At 49.9% G+C, this 21,750-nt stretch overlaps 1 protein-coding gene across 1 annotated transcript in view; it reads left to right on the top strand.

Annotated features, from left to right (window-relative positions):
- Positions 1-21,750, top strand: part of NSF (N-ethylmaleimide sensitive factor, vesicle fusing ATPase) — a 145,736-nt gene that overhangs the window by 110,959 nt on the left and 13,027 nt on the right. The window contains exons 16-17 of the mRNA XM_056127353.1: positions 166-232; positions 3,034-3,113. Of these exons, the coding sequence (XP_055983328.1) occupies positions 166-232; positions 3,034-3,113 (147 nt within the window). The remainder of the gene's footprint in view (positions 1-165; positions 233-3,033; positions 3,114-21,750) is intronic.

The raw sequence follows: 21,750 nt of genomic DNA, 5'->3' as shown, positions 1-21,750 counted from the left end.
GAGGTTCAGGTCTTTTTATCTATAAAATTCTAAGTGAATATGTATGCGGAAAATATTGGTGTTGGACTGTGCTTTAAACATTGCTCAAGAATGCTTTGTCTCTTCCTGGACATTGTCGTCATTGTAGAGGGCAGTGAGATGACCAGTGGTCTTGCTTTCTTGCAGATCTTTGATGATGCGTACAAATCCCAGCTGAGCTGCGTGGTTGTGGATGACATCGAAAGACTGCTCGGTGAGTCATAAACTTTGTGTTAGATTTGCACATCACAGGAATTTTGTACAAATTCTGAGAGAGGGAAAAAAAATAATATATATGTATATATAGAAGAGGTATTTATAAACTGGAGTCAATTGACATGTTTTCCTTTTTTTTGCTTTCTGGGTCACACCCGGCAATGCACAGGGGTTACTCCTGACTCTGCACTCAGGAATTACTCCTGGTGATGCTCGGGGAACCATATGGGATGCTGGGAATCGAACCCAGGTTGGACACGTGCAAGGCAAACACTCTACCCACTGTGCTATCGCTCCTGCCCCCATGCTTTCCTTTTTGTCTTCCAAGGAAATATAACAAATCTTCGATCTGAGGCCAATGATGGAATTATGTTAAATATTGAATATGCCTCCAGACCATGATTCCACTATTAAACTGCTTTCCTCTAAGTACCCTTATAATTTATTATTTCGTTCTATACTCAGGGCTCCTCGTCCATGTAAATGGTCAGTAAGTTTTGCTGATGGGTGAATAAGCACTTCAGCACCTTGGACTTGCCTATAGTTCAGACACCCACTTGGGAGCCTGAGTGGAGCTAAGAAAGAAGGAGCTGCCATCAGGACTCGTAGCTAAGCTTCCGCACTCATCAAACAGGGACACGGTTTCCTTCCTTCCTTCTCCCGATAAGAATTCTAGAGACTGAAATAGGCTAAGGATGTGGAAGACATTCTGAAAGGTAGTTCTCTCTTAAGAAGCTGTAAAGACAATGCCCGTGTGTAGTTAGCACACTTCTTGCGGATTGTAAGGTGAATCTGCCGGTCTCTGCCCCCCCCATTCAGAAGATATGACTATCTACTCATAGGCTTGAAAGCGTTGTTCCTCGTATTTTATTTCATTGCAAAAACCAGATCTATCTAAAATAAATTAATTATGACAATGACTCCGAATGCTGTGATAAATTCTCCCGAAATTGAGTCAGTCCAGTGACTTAGCAGTCAGTATCTAAAACACTGCCTGTCACCTGGAGGAACCCGTGTAATGGCACGGGGACTGACCCCCATGTGCTGTTCTTACTATTTTCCCATCATTTTCGGTTTTGCTTTACATCCTCTATCATTTATGTTTCCGTTTCCTAAGGCAGTGGTTGTTATAAATAAAGCAAGTATATCTGAGAGGTCTTCTCAAATTGATCTTTTTATCTAGTAACCTGCTAGTTCTCAGTCAACTACTTTTGATACCTTCCAGCTCCGTTTATAGGATTATTTCTGTAAAAGCTTTTAGGCACCATACTCATGGCTCTGTGCGACTTCCTTTATCTAAACACAGTTGCGTGTGTGGTCAGGAAACGTATGCCCTCTCTAACAGAGTGCGCTCGCGCCAGAGGAATGGTTGTTGGCTCTTGCTTGCTCTGTTAGTCAGCATGTATTTGCTGGGAGCGCTTCTGTGCTAGAATTATTTTCAAAAATAATTGATGTCTATAGTCACGGTGTACCTTGGCAGAAATGGACGCAAGGTAGAATGTCCCATGTGTCTCAGATGTTCAGAAAAGGGAGGGGTCAGTGCATCTTCAAAGGTCCAGGTGTACAGTGTACAGAGAAGCCGGAGCGGGGATGTTTCTGCAGTCAGGATGGACGACTGGTCGCAGGTTCCTGGAGAGATAGTTCTCCACTCTGCCATGACCAACCCTTGTGACTCTACCATCATACGATCTCCCTTGCTTCCTTGAGTATGACTTAGTATCTTTCCCTCCTTTTCAGGAACCAGGTATTTCCTGCATACTGACAAGTGTTGCCTGCGTTTGCAGCAATTTCTTGAAAATGCTTGCAAAATATATCTGGGTTATTTTCCTCCTTTGGAAAAAACAGACTCTAGGGCTGGAGCAATAGTACAGCGGGTAGGGCTTCTTGCCTTGCACACAGCCAACCTGGGGAGCACTGCCAGGAGCAATTCCTGAGTGCAGAGCCAGGAGTAACCCCTGTCACATTGCCGTGTGTGACCCAAAAAGCAAAACAAACAAACAAAAGCCATAAAATGTCTATTTAAAAGCTTTCATTTTTCCCCCCAAGGGTTAGAGAACAATTTACAGGGTTTAAAGCATTTACCTTGCATGCAGCTGACCTTGGTTGTTCCATCACCTGCATTGCAAACAGTGCCCTGAGCAAGCTGGGTGTGGCTCAAACCTCCAACCTCTAATACTTTTTTTACAGCAAAGAATTATTTATGTATTGGGCTGGAGCAATAGCATAGCAGGTAGGGCATTTGCCTTGCATATGGCCAACCTGGGTTCGATTCCTCCACCCCTCTTGGAGAGCCCGGCAAGCTACCAAGAGTATTCAGCCCACACAGCAAAGCCTGGCAAGCTCCCCGTGATGTATTCGATATGACAAAAACAGTAACAACAAGTCTCACAATGGAAATGTTACTGGTGCCCACTTGAGCAAATCGATGAACAATAGGAGGACAGTGCTCCAGTGATATTTATAATAAATATTTATAAGTATCGAAGTATTGAGGCTGGAGAAATAACAGAGGGTCAGGTGCTTGCCTTGCATGCAGCTGATCCTGATTTGATCCCCAGCACCACTAGGAGTCTAGGAGTTATCCCTGAGCACAGAGTCAGGAGTAGCCCCTGAGCACCACTGGGCATGGCCCACATCCCCCAAATGTTAAGCAGTAAATTTAGTGGAGATCGTTCTCTCCCCAGTTTTAATGCATGACTTCTTTTGGAACTGTGTTCACTCCTGAGGTAGGAAAAGACAGAGAGGTTTGGGCTTCATGCGTTGTGTGTCCACACTAATCCCGGCCGCCTTCTCCTGCAGATTACGTCCCCATCGGCCCTCGCTTCTCCAACCTGGTGTTGCAGGCTCTCCTTGTGCTGTTGAAGAAGGCGCCTCCGCAGGTAAAAACATTAGATTTTTTTCCTCCCACAGGATTTTTTTTTCCTGGTAAGTTGTAAGTAAATAAAAGTGAACTCTTTCTAAAGAAATAGGCTATTACAAACACAAATTTAGTGTGAAAAGGATTTTGGAAGATCATCTGGTCTGGCTTTCTGGTTTAAAGTAAATGATTTCTTAATAATCGGTTTTCTATTCCCTTCTGATAATATTTTTTAAATCCCATATTTCTAGAATAGTGAAAAAATCCACCAACTTGGAAATTTACTATAGATAAGCTTCAAGAAAAGATGTGGTTTTTGTTTGGGGGCCACACCCAGTTGTGCTCAGGGCTTCCTCCTGGTGCTGCACTCAGGGGTCCCTCCTGGTGGTGCTCCAGGCATCACGTGTGGTGCTGGAGATCAAACCCAGGTCATCCACAAACAAGGCAAATGCCCTGCCCACTCTACTGCCACTCCAGCCATAAAAAGGTATTTTTTAAAGTTATCTTTGCATCGCTGTCGCTGTCACTGTGCTCCCATCATTCATCGATTTTGCTCGAGTGGGCCCAGTAACATTGTGAGACTTGTTACTGGAGTGATAGCACAGCAGGTAGGGCATTTGCCTTGCACGCAGCCAACATGGCCGACCCGAGTTCGATTCCTCCGCCCCTCTCAGAAACCCCGGCAAGCTACTGAGAGTATCTTACCCACACGGAAAAGCCTGGCAAGCTACCTGTGGCGCATTCAATATGCCAAACACAGTAACATCTTTGCATAAAGGTGCATTATAGGTAATTTTTGAGCATTTCCCAAAATTGAAGTTTTAGTATCTTCTGCAGTATTTTTTTTTTTTTTGGTTTGTTTTGTTTTGGGGCAACACCCAGCACTGCTCAGGGCTTACTAACCTGGGTCTGCACTTGGGAATTACTCCTGACAGTGCTCAGTGGACCATATGAGATGCCAGGAATCGAACCTGGGTGGGCTGTATGCAAAGCAAACACCCTACCCATTTCTTTGGCCTCTTCAATTTCTTCAGTAAACACATAAATAAATATCTCTTTAGTTGCTGAAACAAAGATAATTACTGCCCAGTATCTCCATGTCACCCAAAAAATATTTTGATAATTTAGGATGTTAAGAATTATTAAATTAGGAGTAGTTAAATTCATTCCTTTTTTTTTTTTAACTAAAAAGAATTTACATTAAAAGTCATAGGGAGGGGCTGGAGTGATAGCACAGATGGTCAGGCGTTTGCCTTGCACGAGGCCGACCCAGGTTTGATTCCCAGAATCCCATACAGTCCCCCGAGCACCACCAGGAATAACCCCTGTGCAAAGCCAGGTGTGACCCAAAAAGCAAAAGCAAAAGCAAAATAAAAAAAGTTACAGGGATAATGATTTTTTAATGGTATTTTCCAAATTATCTGCCTTTATATTGCTAAAGACTAAACATTCACTTAAACACAAAGACATGCTAGCTGGAAATTATTTACAATCCAAAATGGATACTAATAGAAATAAAAAAGTCTCTTAACAAATTACATGCAACAGTTTGTTTAAAGAATAACTGGGATTAAGGAATAACTATAAACAATTGAGTTTATAATTATTGTAAAAATAATTGTAAGAATCTGAAAGAAAGTGATATTATATTACCCTTTCACATCTTGCAGCTTCCTGCACAGAAGGTTTTTGAAATTAACTCATGAATTCAACAACAGAAACCATGTATCACTTAATCAAAGAATTTTTTGAGTGGTCCATAATTTTGGTGGGACTTGAAATATTTTGCTATTGCTGTAGTTTATATGTGCGAGGTAGGATTAAAGTAAAAACACTGAAAAATAAGTAAAGTTCACATTGTTAATAAGCAAGTGAAAAGCTATGCAATATTATTAGCTCTCGGGGAAATGGAAAAATAAAACCAAAGTGAAATACCACCTCACATCCACAGGGGTGCCTATAATCACAAACTCAAGAGAATACCGATCGTTGGCAGGTGTATGGAGAAATTGAAAATCTGATGTACTGCTAGTGAAAATCTAAAAACCGGGCAGGCTCGCAGTTCCCCAGATGGTTAAAGATAAGGTCGCTAGCAAGTCTGCTTTTAGTGATAAGTATATAAATATAGAGAAAATGTAACTGAAGTCACATATGTGCACATATAGATGAAAGTGATACAATAGAATGCTACTCAAGATAAAAAAATCAAAACGAAGTCACCGTATATGATATAGCTTGGGTGAACCATGAAAACATGCCAAGGGAATCCAGACATCACAAGAGACTGCATATTGCATGATCCCATTGATAGAAAATGTCTAGCCTGGACAGAGCTACAGGACAGGAAATGGACTGGTGAGTTCCCAGGGCCTGAACGACTGCAGAGGGTGAATGAGAAGCACTCGGTTTCCTTGCAGGTGATGAAGAGGTTTTTCCAATTGATTATGGTGATGATGGCATGTATTTGTGACTCTAACTAGAGCCCATTGAATAGTACACACACACACACACACACACACACACACACACACACACACACACACTACTGAGTTTCAGCAGCTATTTCAGTGGTGAAAGGGAACTTCTATGGAAAGTTGGAAGTAGTGAGCCAGGGTGCAGGGACTGAACTCTAGCTCAATGGTCAAGCTTGTAGCTTACATTCAGGAGGCTTTGGGTTTGATCTTCAGCATTTCCAAAGAAGTTGGGCTGTGGAACAAATTTCTCAAAGGACTGAAAGGAAGGATATAAGGATATGTCAGAAGTAAAAGGTAGAGGCCGGAGTGATAGCACACCAGGTAGTGCACTTGTCTTGCACACAGCCAACCCATGTTTGGGTCCAGGCACCCTCTATGGTCTCCCAACCTCCACCAGAAGCGATCCCTGAGTGCAGAGCCAGGAGTTGCCCTGAGCACGTGACTGTGGCCCGAAAATAGAGAACAAGCAAACACAAGTAAAGGGTCAGTCTGGGTGTTTCAGTCACTGCACGTGGCAGAGATTCTAGAACACCAGAATCGGGTGACTGACTGACTACCTAGTGACCTATATGTGCCAGTGGAATCATGACTAATATACATGTGCCAGAGGAAGTACAGGGCTAACATACCTGTGCCAGAGGAAGTTCATCGCTAACATGCATGAGCCAGAGGAAGTTCATGGCTAACATACACTTATCAAGATTAGCATGTGCTTTTGTCTCGCCAGCTTGCTTTTCAGATTAGTTTGTTTCCTCTCTGGAAAACGAGGGGAGAGTGCCAGGCCAATCCCTTTTCGTGGATACTTGTCATGTCATCCTTGCTCTGCTGACCCAGTCGAAGGGTTCTCTCCCCCAAACCAGTGTCACGCCGGCATTTCTGACATCTCCAGTTAAACGTCAGAAGCCCGTGCAAGCTGAGTGTAGCATAGTAGGGATGTACCGAGCAGTAGAGAATCATTGTCACGGTCCAGAAAACAGAAAAGTTGCCTGCATTTTTTTTAAAAAAAGAATTGGATGTGCATAGATGGCCCAGCAATCATATCCGTCATAGACTCCCTCATTTTGTGTTTGTTGCAGTTCCAGCTCTCGCACCGAAATGTTGTGTGCATGTGTGCACAGGCTCCAATAAGAGAAACCCTCGGGCATGCTCTGTTGTTATGCATCAAGATACCCCCCTTCTGCCGCTCCCCTCTCCTGGCCCCCTGTCTTAAACGGCTCACAAGCCTTCCTTTTTTCCCTTTGTGGTGGCGTTGGTCCTAGATTTTCAGTGGGGGACTAAAAATTCAAGTCAGATTTCAGTTACTAGGATAATTTTCTTTGAATTTTAAATTTTTTTAAGCAAATGCATGGATTTTTAATGAACCTGGTTGTTCAGGGGGGTTTGCTTTACATTGAACTGAAGAGTTAATTTCATGATTGATTTATTAGCCTTTTGAAAGTTTTTTTTTTTTTAAGAAAAAAAAGTGGTATCTGTAGTTCACGAGGACTGAAAAACATCATCCCATTTTGTTTAGCATCTTTTTAAAACCAATTAAAAGCTTTTCTAAAATGGATTGAGCAGGAGAAAATAAAACATGTGGCCCGGGTCTTTATTTCCATCCCGTTTCCCTGTGTTCTGCGGGAGAAGAGCTGGAGGGGGGATCTAGGGATTGAAAAGGCCCGTCCCAGCAGGGCGCCCGGCAGGAGAAAGGGGCTGCTCTGAGAAAGCCCGGCTGGCTTCATCTACATGCAGACTCACACAGGGCCCTGGTGCTTGCCGGCAGCCCAGGCTCACATGTGCTTCCCTGCTGATCCCCGTGAGAGAGAAGCTGACAATCGGCCTGGAGGGTGAGAGCCCAGGGCGGCCCACCTCCCCGCAGTCCAGGCCAGACCTGTCGCCTGGGCCGGCCTGCCACCACTTCCTGGCGCCTTCCTCCCTTTCATCAGTGACACTGCGTGTGGCTCTCTGCAAGGTCTGCAGAGCGGTGGGGGTGGCCGGGCCTGCGGCCCCAGGCTCCAGAGGAGGCAGTGGGAAAGCTGACAGCAGCCCTCCTAAGCCTCTGGTGCTCCTGTGGTGTCCGGCCCGGGGTTCCTTGGGCTGTCGAGAGACTTCCCAGGGTGCCCCAGCAGTGCCCACGTGCCTAGCTGCCTGCACGCAGGGTTTTTGGGACCAGAGCAGCCTGCTGGCTGTGGGACACTGTTCCTTTGCTTTTTTTGGGGGGGAGGTGGGTGGGGGGTTCACACAGTGACTCTCAGGGGTTATTCCTGGAATTACTCCTAGCAATGCGTGGGGGACCATATGGGATGCCGGGGATTGAACCCGGGTCGGCTGCGTGCAAGGCAAAAACGCCTTACCCGCTGTACTATTGCTCCAGCCCCAAAACTGTTCCTTTGTCGCTTCTGCACTCCCCTCCCCGTCTTAGCCTGGGCCCGAGGATGTGAACACGGCCATTGCTAGTGAACCAGAGGTGCCACCGGCTGCTCCAGCCCTCCCAGCCTTCCCACAAGTGGAAGAGAATCGATTTCTAGTCACCCTAGAACTCTACACAGCAGAGCCGCTGGGAAATAGTGTCGAGGCTTAAACTTCAGGGAGGGGCGAAGGTCTCTCGAGCAGTGCCCAGGAGGTCAGGGGAGCCTGCTGATGGTTTTTGAACTTGAGTTATTCAATGCAGAGGCCTGAGGATCTTTACAGCTGGGACCCTGTGGTGCTAAGGATGACCCCAGAGTCTTCCCCAGCCACACCCAGTGGTGCTCCAGTGCCCCCAGGGCTGACCCTATGGGTGGTGCTGAAAATAGAACCTGGGTTCCATGCATGCCAGACATGTGCCCAACCCCTGCTCTGTCTCTTGCCCCACTCCCACCCCAGAAGCTATAAATGTTTTTAGAAAACAATCATCACTCCACATTTTAGCAATATTAGTGAAGTAGCACTCAGACCTTACTGTTGTTAGGAGTTTCAGCTAAAAATTAAAATGCTGTAGGGGTCACAACGATGTCACAGCAGGTAGGACGCTTGCCTTATACACCACCAACCTGGGTTCAACCCCCAGCACCCTAGGTGGTTCCCCAAGTTCACCAGGAGTGATCCTTGAGCACAGAGCGAGGACTCAGCCCTGAGCACCACCAAGGGATGCCCCCAGAAACCGAAAAGGTAAATAAAACTGAAAAGATAAGGAAAAAAATCATTTCCTCACTGCACTGGCACCGAGCGATGTCACCTAGCAAGAAAGAAGCTCAGGCCTGGGAAGGGCCAGAGCGAGTGCGGGTGGGGAGCAGCCGGTCACTCCTCGTGGCACACCAGGTGGGCGTTTGTTTCCTGGAGGCTGGTTTTCCCATCGCCAGTCTGGGGACAAGATTGCTTTCCTATAATCCTATGGCTTCACAGGACTGTCTTACTTCAGCTGTGTTCTTAGGAAGCCTGGAAATATTAAGTCACTCTCCAGGCTTTGGGGTGCTTTAGTGAAATAAGCAAATAATAGAATGGGCTCCAGATCGTGCAGGCCTTGACACGAGCGTCTCTCATCTATCTGCTCAGAATTACTCCAATATGACTCAATAAGATATAGAGCCACTTTAGGAAAGAGGGTTAGTCATTTTGCCAGACATATTAATTGTAACCACTGGCGTGGTGACTTGTGCATTGGACTTTTTTGGCGGGCGGGGGGGTGTGGGAAGGTGTGGTGAGTGACAGCGAAATGGCTAGATTGGCCCAGGTAAGTCAGTGATATCGCAAGGTTGCTGTATTTGATAAAATTCTCTTTAATAATACTTTGCATATGGGAGTTGCAATGTAAAGGCAACTAGACAGTTCCATGTAAATAGAATAGACATAGTAATATGTAATTAGGCCCTTCCAAATTTATCAAAAGTTATGAAAGAAATGTGATAAATGCTTTAATTAAGCATTACCACAAATACGATTTCAAAAATGGTTTTAAAATGTGTATTTGGGGGGCTGGAGCGATAGCACAGTGGGTGGGGCGTTTGCCTTACATGCAGCCGACCTGAGTTCGATCCCCGACATCCCATATGGTCCCCCGAGCACTGCCAGGAGTGATTCCTGAGTGCAGAGCCAGGAGTGACCCCAGAGCATCGCTGGGGGTGACCCAAAAAGCAAAAAAAAAAGAAGAAAAAATGTGGATTTGAGAGGGTTCTTTTGGTTTTGGGTCAAATCTGGCAATGCTCAAGGGTTACTTACTCCTGGCTCTGCCCTCAGGAATCACTCCTGGTAGTGCTCAGGGAAGCATATAGGATGCTGGGGATCAAACCCGCATCAGCCATGTGCCAGGCAAGCACCCTGCCCGCTGTACTCTCTCCAACCCCTTGTTTTCAAAATGGTTTAGTTTGTTATTTGGTAAAGTGCTTCAATAATAGATACTAACGAATACAGAGTATAAGGTACTATAAGTCACCATGTTTGGATAATTCCAGCAACTCAGTTTGAATCACCAGAGAAAGGGTACTGAGATGAGGTATTCTCTTAACTGCCAGTCTCCTCGGCTTCCACCCCAGGATAGGGCCAGAGCGATAGTTGCCTGACATCCCCTTTGGCTGCCCCTTATGTTCGCCCAAGCACCAGCAGGAAATCCCTGAGCACAGTTGGGTGTGACCCCAAAACCAAAGCTTCGGCCATGTTCTTAGAGTTCAGTGCTGAGGCAGCATGAAGTTACTCGTGAGTAGTCCCCTTTCAGAACATTGAACTGTAACCAGGAACCCCAAGTTGGAGTCTTAGTTCAAACCTCTGCTTTTTATAGTCTTGAAGTTGTAGTCTAGTTGCTATAGTCTCTAGTCTAGTTGCTCCATGTCTCTGAAAACGGGGCTCACTGCTCCTGCCCGCAGCTCTGTGGACAACCCAGGACGATCAGTCAGGCGCAGGGGAGTCTGGGCCTCAGGGTGGAAGGTCTGAGAGCCTGGTTGCGAAAGGTCGGTTCTGAAAAGTGGGCGTGGGCCTTGTCCCGAGAATGCCATTTGCAAAGAATAGGTGTATAAAGTTCTTATCCAAAGATCTCCAATGAGGAATTCATGTTTGTCCTGTGTCATTTGAATATTTCCATTGTTTCACAGAGCCAGGAGTGGCCCCTGAGCACAGAGCTAGGTGTGGCCCCTGAGTACCTCTGGGTGTGCCTTGCCAGCTACCCCACCCCCCATGGTATTTCCACCCCACCCCCCCTTGGTATTTCCATTGTTCCAGACTCAGAGTTGAGCATCTTAAGATCCTATTTCTTCCCTGTTTGGTTACAGTTTCAGTTCTGAGAGGGTCTGGTATTTTAAGGCTGAAGTATGGTGTTAGCAATGCACTTTCTGTTTTGTTTTGTGTTTTCCTCTTTTGCAGAGCAGGGGTTGAACCCAGATCTTATGCACACACTTGACCACTGAGCCACCTCCCCGGCCCCCAGGTCCTGGGTTTTGGGAGGGTTTTTGTTAGTTTTATTCTTAAGTAAAGAGATGCCCCTTTAGGTATTCCACAGAGCTTTTTTGGCTTGTCAGGTGGCAGGGAAATACATCATTGCTGTGTGTTAGCAAATTTCCACGGAAATAAGGGAAACAAGGATCTCACTTTTGTGTATTAACTTCCCAAGGAAAGGGAGCTTAGAGTCCCCGGCCTGAGTTTCCGCACACAGACACCCTCATTTAGAGACCAAGGAAACAGGCCACTTGCTTTTCTGCCTCCTGTCCCGTTCCCTGAAGTATTGAGGTTCCAGAAGCCCAAGCACACTCTGGCTGGACACTTGGGGACCCCTGTTTGGGAAAGGAAGGATGAAGCAAAGGTGGAGATTCTAGAGCTGTCAAAGGAGGGCCAGGGCCCCGGCCACTGAATGAGCCCCAGGGAACCGCCCGGTTCTGGTCATCAGCCCCGGCCAACGTCATCAGCCCCGACCAACTGACCACTTGTCCCTTCTCCTGCACTTCTTGCTTGTGGCTGAAGGTCCCCTTTTCTCCTGAGGAGCACCTGACCGCTTGTCTCCTGCCTTCCCGTCCACGGGAGCCTCAGGGATTGGGGGTTTCTGTGGGTCAGGCAGAGCTGTCGAGAGGGGCATTTATTAGGGCCAGAACGAAACTCATCAACCAATATCCTCACCAGAGCCTTTGCTTTAGTTACTGGGTTGTAGCTGGAGCCAGGCTCCTATCTCTAAGTCACAACTTGGTCTGTCACTGCATCTTTGATCATGTGGGGTTTTTTTTCCTGAGCTCAGGGAGTCCCCTCGAGATGTACCCAGGGGCCCCCAGGGCCACTCCCAGTGACTCTCGGCCAAACGGGCCAGCGGTTCAATGCCAGGACCCGGAGATGTGGTGCTGTGTGGACCTGCGGACACCAGCCAGGTCCCCCGCACCGGGGCAGGAGCCTGTGGCAGCTGTGTGCCACTGATGGAGGGAGTGTGAGAGAGTGCCCCAGGCAGTCCCCCCCCCCCCCCCCGCCCGACCTGTGCCCTCTGATGGTACTTGCTAGAGGTTTTCAGTGCAGTAACCAGACCCCGGAGAGGCAGGCGCCCTGCCCCTGTGCCACGTCCGCAGCCCTGAGTGGGGCGGGCGTGACCCACTCACAGGACTGGAGTGGCCATGAATAGGACAGAGGGTCTAGACCCTAAGACACAGGGTCTGGCCACGTACTTCTTCCGAACCTCCGTTCTCTCTCTTCCTTTTTTTTTTTTTTTTGTTATTTTATTGTTGTTATTTGGGGGCCACACCCAGCAGTGCTCAGGGCCTGCTGCTGGCTCTGCATTCAGGGATCACACCTGGTGGGGTGCCAGGTAGTGAAGCCGAACGGCCACTCACCAGGTTTGAGAGTGCTACCGGCTGCGCTCGGGCCCGTTTTCTTGTTTTTTAAATGAGGACAGGAGTGCTACTTCATTCACAAGAGTTAAATTCCATAAAGGTTATTGTAATTCTCCATCAACGGCAAAGCACAGCTCAATTACCAGACTATAACTCATCTCTTCCCTCAGCATGATCTGTCTTTCCTCATACATGTGAATATGTAGAACCACCCCAGGAGCGGACCCTTGTCCGTGGAACCCATCAAAGTTGACCGATGTCAGGTCTGATCTGCGAGCGTCAAGTCATAGAAAGTCCCTCTCGACTCTCCCCACTGCACACCTTGCACTCAGCCTCACGCTGTATAGCCAGCCAGACCTGCGGGCAGGCTGCCAGTGCGCTGAGGCTGGGGAGCAGACAGGACAGTCGGACAGCTGCCTCGAAGGGACTCGGGAAAACTCCCCTGGACCTGCAGGTCTGAGATGCTTCCTCAAGGAACACTGCCCCAGGAGAACCCTTTGTTCACACATACAGCCCAGGCAGGCATGGCTCACACGGAACCACAGAGGAGAGGGAAGCGTTGGGCCTGCTCCCCGGCACGCGCCCTCCCCGCCAGGCACGCAGGTGGAGCAAGGAACTGAGCACAGAGGCGGGTGGAGGGCGGAGAAACCCATGTTCAGGGTCGCCGCTTTGAAGTGTGAGATCAGAGTCGGCACGTGCAGCATCGGGACACTCAGGTTCGGGAAGAGGGAAATGGGTTCCTTTCGCTCATGCACTGCCAGGGTTGGGCAAGGCGGTAGAGTGGCTATGTGCCCCCATCACAGCCCCTTTTATTTATTTATTTATTTTTTGGAGGGGGGCCACACTTGGCGATGCTCAGGGCTTACTCCTGGCCCTGCACTCAGGGATCACTCCTGGCAGTGTTCCATGTGGGGTAGCAAGGGTCCACCCCAGATTGGCCGCATGTAAGGCAAGCGCCCGCCCTGCTGTGCCATGGCTGGAACCCCTGACTGCTCTTTTGCCAGTTCTCCTTCTGGACAGGTGATTTTCTTTAGAGGCCATCCCGTGAAAGGGAGAGTTGCAGAAACAAAAACCGGGTGTCGTCAGCTTCTCTGTGTTCCTTGGCTTTCCAGTGAGGAACGCACAGCCCACTTCACTCCCGCAAATCTGCCGCCCCATCTCACACAGCAGTTGTTGACCTCGGGTCTGGACAGACGGGTGAAGGTGATCCAGGCGGCCGCGTCCCACCGAGGAGCAGCTCTGCAGCCAGGGCTCGTGCCAGTGTCAGCCGGAGCAATGTGCGGCAGCGTAAAGGCTTGCCAAGGGCAGCATCACCTCTCCTTGGGGCCCACAGGAAGGACCAGGGCCCGCAGAGGTCTGAGGCTTCATTGGTTCCAAACGACTGTACTGTGACTGCTGGAAATCTCAGTTACCACCATCCTTGGAAAAAATGCTGCCATCCTCAGTGGCGGAAGCAAAGTCTAGAAAACGCTGCCGTGGGGGGGAGGGGGGGGGCAGAGCGATAGTACAGCAGGTAGGGCGCTTGCCTTGCACGCAGACGACCCGGGTTCGATCCTCAGCATCCCATATGGTCCCCAAGCAGCACCAGGAGTAATTCCTGAGTGCAGAGCCAGGATTAAACCCTGAGCATCACTGAGCATCACCGGGTGTGACCCAAAAAGCAAAAAAAAAAAAAAAAAAAATCAGAAACACTGCAGAAGTTGAGCCCGGTGGTGCTTGGCGGGGGGGGGGGGGGGGGGGGGGGGCAGTGCCTGGAGCAAGAGCAGGAACTGCCCTGCCATGGAAAGTTCTGTCTGAGTCTTGCCCAGTAGACCCACAGAGCCTTTTCTCCATGAGTTTTGGTGACTTTTTTTTTTAATGATGGTTTTGCATTCAACAGTGACTGTGCAACCAGAGCAAGTTCTGTAAGTCTGTCCATCTCCCTCTGACGCCCCCACACAAATACACATCCCGACCCCCTGCAAGCCAGCAGGCCCCTGACAGGAAGGGGACAGAGGAGGCTTGCAGGAGAAGGGCACAGAGCACCCTCCCTGCTGCAGAGAGGGCACCTTTTTGTTTTCTGACTTGATATTTCATTGTCCTTGACCAGAAAATTCTCTTCCTCTTCCTCCCATTATGGTTTTAGAAGAGGTAAAATGACCTTTGCAGCCAAAGTGGCAAGAGCCCCAGGCTCAGCGTCTCCTGTGCCCAGCGGCTGGTCAGTCATCCTTGGGAGGGGCATTCCTTGGGGGCTTCACTTACTCAGGTCCAGAAGTTAGAGGGTTTGGGTTTTCTTGGGGCTGGGAAAGCAGGGAGGGGTCTGGACCATACCCGCCACAGCTCAGGCTTACTCCTAGTTCTGCGTTTGGGGATCACTCCCGGAGATGTTGGGTACCATATGGGTTGCCGGAGATCACACCCAGGGCTGCCTCACAAGGCAAGCACCCTGCTTGCTCCCTGCTATCTCCCTGACCTTGAGTTTTTTTTCTAATTTCTTGTTTCTTGGCCATGTTGAGGATCTTTCATCTGAACCAGAGAGATAGTACAGCAGGTGGGGAGTTTGCCTGGCACACGGCTGTCCAGGGTTCCAACCCCGGCATCCCCTGTGTTCCCTCGAGCACCACCAGGAGCGATGCCTGAGTGCAGGGCCAGCAGTCAACCCTAGGCCGGATATGATTCAAAAACAAAAAACAAGCAAACAAAAAAATTGTGCATCAAATGGACCTCAGAATGCAAGAGCCGTCTCGGCTGGCTGCACTGGAGCCGTGTTCTGAGGGGCAGAGGGGTTCACTGGCCCGGGTCAGGCCCAGGGGGACAGAGTGTGAAGCGGGGACTGCCACGAAGAGCCCCGAGGACAGGAGAGGATGCAGGCGCTCTCACAGCAGAAACGCAGGGGGAACTATCTCAGGGACTGTTAAGAGTGTGGTGAGCACAGAGCCCTGAGCTGAGGTCATGTGAGGAAGAAGGACCCTGATCTGAGTGAGGGCCGGTGGCCGAGCGAGGCGGGGAGAAGCCAGGCAGCAGGCTGGGTTTGCACCTACTGACCGGCCAGCGTCTAGGAGACGTTCAGTGTGCCGCCAAGCTGTCCCTCTCCACACTAAGAGTACTGTGGCCTGCTCAGGACCACTTTATCTTCTGTATTTAAAGACTTTTTCTCCTGCATCTCCAAATCCTAGTGTCTAGGCCACGTATTTCCCTCACTCTTGATTAAGAGAGCAGCCGTTGCTGCTGTGTTAAAGATCACACAAATAAGAACCAGGGACAGAATCCAGAGTGGAAACAGCAGTGAGGCCTGAGCTGAGCTCAATTCCTGGGGGTCAGACGCCTTCCCACAGCTCACGTCTCTCAGCTACAGAACGGCCACAAGACCCAGAGAAATGGCACGGCAGGGAGGGCACTTGTCTTGCGTGCGATTTGACCCAGGTTCAATCCCTAGAACCTCACATGGTCCCCCAGGCACTGCTTGGAGTAATCCCTGAGCACAGAGCCCTGAGCACTGCTAGATGTGGCCCAAAAACCAGAAGCAGAGTGGCCACAAGAGGGAGAGGAGGGCAGGGACTAAGGACTGTTCTGAGTGTCAAATTTGATGATCCTGTGACATGTCTATTTTGTTTGGGGGCTATGCCCAGCTCAGGGGCAGCTCCTGGATCAGTGCTCAGCATCCCTCCCAGCAGTGCTCACAGGCCCACAGGGTGTCAGGTATTGAACCCAGGCCTCCTGCATACTCGGCATGCGTACTGGCTCTTGGAGCCGTCTCCCTGCTGTGATTCTGTGACATTTTTATAAATGGATGGGGCAATATTATTTAGCAACATAAAGCAGTTGATCTTGCCTAAGGAAAAGTATTTGAAATGATCTGAGCAGTGAAGCTTCTCAGCTCAGACCCAGACTGTGGTGTGAGGCTCCCCTCCTGGTTGTCCTCTGCCCTATGAGCAGCGCGGCGAGGAGGAGAGTCACAAAGCCGGAGACGGAGAATTCGCTGCAGGGTACGAGCTAATGGAAAGTCGGAGTGTAGCTGTCTGCCGAGTCGCAGCATGATTTATTTGAGACATCCTTCCTCTGGTATTTCACTCAAACATTTTGCTACCCCCCCCCCCAAAAAAAAAAAGAAAAATGTGTTGTGTTGCAGACATGTGAGCATGAGAAATCAGCAATGCACATGGGCCTGCAGAGAGCCTGCAGGCTCCGGGCTGCCTCTCGGGACCGTCAGGGCTGCGGGGAGCCAGGCAGCTGCAGTGCTGGTTGCCTTTGCCTCTCTGGCTTCGGTGGGGTTTTTTTTTGGTTGTTGTTCTTCTGTTTTGGGGTCACACCCAGGGATGTTCAGGGATTACTCCTGCCTCTGCACTTAGGAATCACTCAAGCGGTGCTGGTGGACCATATGGGATGTTGGGGATCCAACCCAGGTCAGCTGCCTGCAAGACAAACATGCCTCCCCGCTGGACTATCGCTCTGTACGTCAGTGGATGTTTTCCAAGGAATCTTCCCTCTTGTTTAAGAGTCCACACCCAATCACAAGCTTAGTGGCTGGGCTGATCACTTGACTTTCTCACAAGTACAACGGGCCTGGGCACCCCTTCTACATGAAGCATGCGTGCCACTCTCTCTGGATTCTCTTCAACTTATTTCAGCATCCATCACTTAGAACTCGGGGCTCTAGTCCCTGAGGTGATACGAAATGGCCAAGAGTGAACTTTCTGTTGTACCTTTGGTATCGTGTGTATTTTTCCAGGGCCAGAGAGACAGTACAGGGGTTAAGGCACTTACCTAACATACAGCCACCCTGGGTGGACCCTAGCTCCATATATGGACATATATGTTCCCCTGAGCACTTGCCAGAAGTGATTTCTGAGCACACAGCTGAGAGGGAGGGAGGGAGGGAGGAAGGGAGGAGACCTACAGCCTTGAAATCTCTAGAGATTGTTCATTCTCAAGACACAGATTATGAATCTTGTTCTCGCTGTGTATGAAGGTGGCGTGCTGTCCACAGAGACGAAAGCTCTGTCAAGGAAGACCCGCAATAAATACAGTAACTGAGTATAGGAAGTAAATGAGTGGAATATTTAGTCAGTTAAAAGACCATCCATGTCAGGAGCCCTGAATTCCATCCCTGGCCCCATGCCCCACGCACCAACAGGAGTGGCCCAGAAACAAACCCAAATGGAATGCAAAGGGAGAGATGCAGGAATCCGAGAGGGGAAGAAGAGGGGCGTTGAGTAGGCCTTGGAGGGAAAGCGCCTTTCCGGCAAAGCCTCGTCTCAGGAAAGGAGGTTCTAGGGGCAGAGGTCAGCAGCTCCCACAGCCCGGGGAGCTGTGTCAAGTAGACTGGCCTCAACACTTGGGCTTGCTCATCTGCCGTGGCACAGCCGGGCAGATCGACTTGGCTTCCCGCCTCTGCATCGTCTCACCTGGGGCGTGAACGAGACGGGGAGGACCCGCCACCCCCAGGCTGAAGCTCAGGCCCTGTGGTGCACTGAGGGGCCTCACCGGGAAGGCAGCCCCCCGCCCCGACCTGAGTCTCCCTCAGAACTCGCTGCTTCTTGCCGAGCCCCTCACTCCCAGCCCTGCACGCCCCCACCCTCCTAGGCCCTGTTTGATCTGTAGCTCCAGGCCCTGTCTAGGCCTTGCCATAAACCTCCGCTAAGCTGAAGATTGGCACTCGCCCCCCAGCCTGGGGAAGCTTGGGGGACCAGGAGAATGCACACTCTCCCCACTGGCCAGGAGGATGTGCGGGCCCTCCTCCTCCTCCCCCCCTCCTCCTCTACCTTCATCTTCTCCTCCACTTCCTCTTCCTCCTCCTCCTCCTTCACCTTCTCCTTCTTTTCCTCCTTTTTCTCCTCCTCCTCCTCCTCCTCCCCCCTCCTCCACCTTCACCTCCTCTTCCTCCTTTCTCTCCTTTTCCTCCTCCTCCTCCTCCTCCTCTTTCTCCTCCTCCTCCCCCTCCTCCCTGCCACTGGGAGGGGGCCTGTGCACCCCCACCCAGGAGGATGTGTGGACTCCCCCTGCACCCCCAGGAGGACACGCCCTCACCCCTGCCTGGAGGCTGGGCAGTGTATCTGGTCCCCTGACCCGACATGCGTCTCGGAGAGCCAAGTCTGCAGGGGCCCCCCGTACAGTGCTCACTCGCTTCCTTTCATGTCTCACCTTGGACAGGGATGCCCTCCTCCAAGCACTGCTGCCTGCTCTCCTGACAGTACAGAACCTCATCTTTATGGCTGAGGAGTGCTGAGAAGTTGAGGAACCCGCCGAGCTCGCACGGCTGCGAATGGCAGACCGCGGCCTTCTACCCACAAGCCTCCTGCCCCTCCAGCCCTCACCTCTTGCCCTGCTTTCCAGCAGCACTGGGCCAGGCAGAGAAGGGACTCTGTGGTGTGTATGCGTGGGTGTGCATGCGTGCATGTGTGTGTGTGTGTGTGTGTGTGTGTGTGTGTGTTCCTGGCAGGCAGTGCTGAGCCCTCCTGGGAGTGTGCATGCATGTGTGAGTGTGTGAGGTGTGTGAGTACACGTGTGACTGAATGCATGCGTGGGTGAGTGCATCTGTAATGTGAGCATGTGTGTGCACTAGTGTGTGAATGCATGTCTGAGTGTGAGCATGTGTGAGTGCATGTGTAGTGTGCGTGAATGTGTGTGTGCATGTGTCACGGGCAGGCAGTGCTGAGCCACCCCCAGTGTGTGTGAGTGTATATGGATATGGGTATGGGTGGGTGTGTGTGAGTGTATATGGGTATAAGTGTGTGTGTGTGTGTGTGTGTGTGTGTGTGTGTGTGTGGTGGCCTTCTCCCAGGGCCGCTTCCTCTAAGACCCATCACCTCTTAGTGCAGCCACTGTGCACAGGCCATTAGGCCTGCCAGGATCATCTTTGCCTCTCACGGTCCTCCCTCCCCCCCCCCCCCCAAAAAACCTTCTTCAGTTGCATGTTGCTTTTTGAAGGAGATTTCCTCTGAGAGCTTCTCTCTCCAAGCCTTCCTCCTATTCTCCCCGAGTATTCCAGTCCTGCCACCACACCCGACTACAGGTTTTGTTGCCTGGGTCACCTGCCCACCTTCTCCCGCTGCTGTTACCGGTGTCCACCCAGAACCCTCCCTGGATGTCTCCATACGCTGTGCCCCACCGCCACAGTTGTTGTTTGCCGAGGTGTTGCTTAGTGGCGGGGCCCTAAATAATTCATTTTTTTCTTCCCGGCCCAGTCATAATGACTTTGAAAGTGCAAAGCGAATCTCCTGATTCCGTAAGTCTCAGAACAAAGTCATTTCTTGTTAATGGTCTGATGGGTCTGTATCTTTTGCTTACCGGCTTATGCACTCTTAATATTCAGCAATTTTCCACTCCCGCTTACAATAACCTCAAATTCTAACCACCCCAAAATAGAATTTGAGGCCCCGACGCAGCACTTCTTTCTGAGTGGCTCTTTTAGGCTCACTTCTTAATCCATTTCAGAGTTTCCAATTGTTCAGAGTTAATTCTTCTTGCCAAGGCTGTATTCCACTTGCTCGGCATTGAATATATGCAAAGACGGTCCTTTCTTTACTGCATAACTGACTTTACTTTTTGTTCATAGGTTAAAATCAGCCCTTCCATTTCACTGCAGTATTATATCAGTGGCATTTTTATTGAAGGAAGAGGGAGAGAGGGAGGAAAAAAAGCTTTCTTCCACATGAACTTTTGTTACAAATCAGTTTATTGGGGCCAATCAATGGGCAGGACCCTTGAAAGGGTGTGGATTATCTGGTTAGTCCTTTGTGTGGCAAAAGGCTTAGATGCTGCTTACTGCTGTCCCCATTCTTTGGCGTGTAAAGACGAGGGTTTTTTGCGGGATCACCACCTGACCGGGCCCTGCCTTTTTCATGGTAATGTTTTCACCTGAGTTGCTTCCTATGGTGCTAAGAATGAGTTAACTAATACTTATTTAACCTTGGAACAGTGTCGGTCATAATCCGATTGGCATACAGTCATTTTATGTAAGCCTTTTCTTTTATTGCATTGAGACTAGCAAATCTCAGTAAAGTGGATGCTGGGAACAATTTTTCTGCCTCCCGAAATAAGTTCTTGCTCTCCTTTTCTTTCCATCAGGAGCATGTGGGGCCGGGAGAATCCAGGGCGAGTTGGGTTGCCCCACCTGGGTTGAGCCCCACTTTTTAGTTTTAGTTTTTGTGGATTTAGAGGGTTTTTTTTGGGGGGGGGGGTGCTCACATCTGTCTCAGGGGTTACTCCTGACTCTGCACTCAGAAATTATTCCTGGTGGTGCTTGGTGGACCATAAGGGGTCCCGGGATTGAACCTGAGGCGGTCATGTGCAAGGCAAGCGCCCTCCCTGCTGTACTATGTCTCAGGCCCCAGCCCCCACTTTGAATTTTAAAACTGGCATTCCCATTTCGTGCCACCAGCCACTTCTCCCAGAACATTTCCCATGGGGTTTCTGACACGAGCACATTCAGAGCTGCGTCTTCAGGAGGAAGCCTCCTCACGCGAATTACCACTCATTAATACACAAAATGGCCCAGCACAATTTAATTATTTGCTAATGTTTTTCGGTGTTTTCTTAAAGATGATGCTTCACAAGTCGAGGCCTGAACTTGCCTGGGCCGTGACCTCTCCGCGGTGTGTTTGCCTTCTTGTTCAACAAGCAGAAAAGCAAAACACAAATTAGCGTCTCCATTAGCCATTCCTCGACTTTTCCCAGTCTTTCAACACTCCCGGGAGCCCAGTCACTATTTGCTAATAGCAGGCAAGAAATTCCAGCCCTCTGGGATGAAGGACTAGTGCCACACCAAGCTTCCGGTCCAGGGGAGGGAGTAGAAGTGGAAGAGGGTCCCGAGATACTCAGGGCCAGGGGAGGACAGTGACGTTCACTTGGACCAGACTGGGGACAGTCCCTCCCCAGTACCTTCAAAGCAAGTTTTGAGTGTGAAAGCATCACTTTTCTCTTATAGGATAGTTTGTTTGTTTGTTTGTTTTCTCTCTCTCTTTTTCTTTCTTTCTAATTTTGGGCCACACCCAGCAGTGCTCAGGGCTTATTCCTGGCTCTGCACTCAGGAATCACTCCAGGTGGTGGTGCCCCGGGGACCATATAGGATGCCTGGTATCGAACCCGGGTCAGCCCCGTGCAAGGCAAGCGCCCTCCCTGCTGCACTGTCGCTCCAGCCCCCAGAACAGATTTCTTGATCTTTACTCTATGCCTTCAGCATCAGCAATATCTAATTTGGCTTCTGTCTTCGCTATTATTTGCTTCCGTCTTTGGACTTAAATATATCCACCCACTCCTGGCTTAGAATGTCCTTCTCCGGCTTCCTAAACAGCCTCCTCATTCCTTAGCACTCGGGTCCAGTGTCGGCTCCTCTGGAGAGCGTGGCTTTCTCTGCCCTCTGCTCCCTGCTCCCATGACAGTCCATGCTGCGTGCCCTACCTGTCACTCTCACTGTGATCGCTCTGGTAGCTCTTCATACACAAACCTATTTCAG

This window comes from Sorex fumeus, unplaced genomic scaffold, assembly GCF_029834395.1.
Source record: "Sorex fumeus unplaced genomic scaffold, SorFum_2.1 ptg000063l, whole genome shotgun sequence".
Classification (NCBI taxonomy): domain Eukaryota; kingdom Metazoa; phylum Chordata; class Mammalia; order Eulipotyphla; family Soricidae; genus Sorex; species Sorex fumeus.
This window is presented reverse-complemented; position numbering and strand designations above follow the sequence as displayed.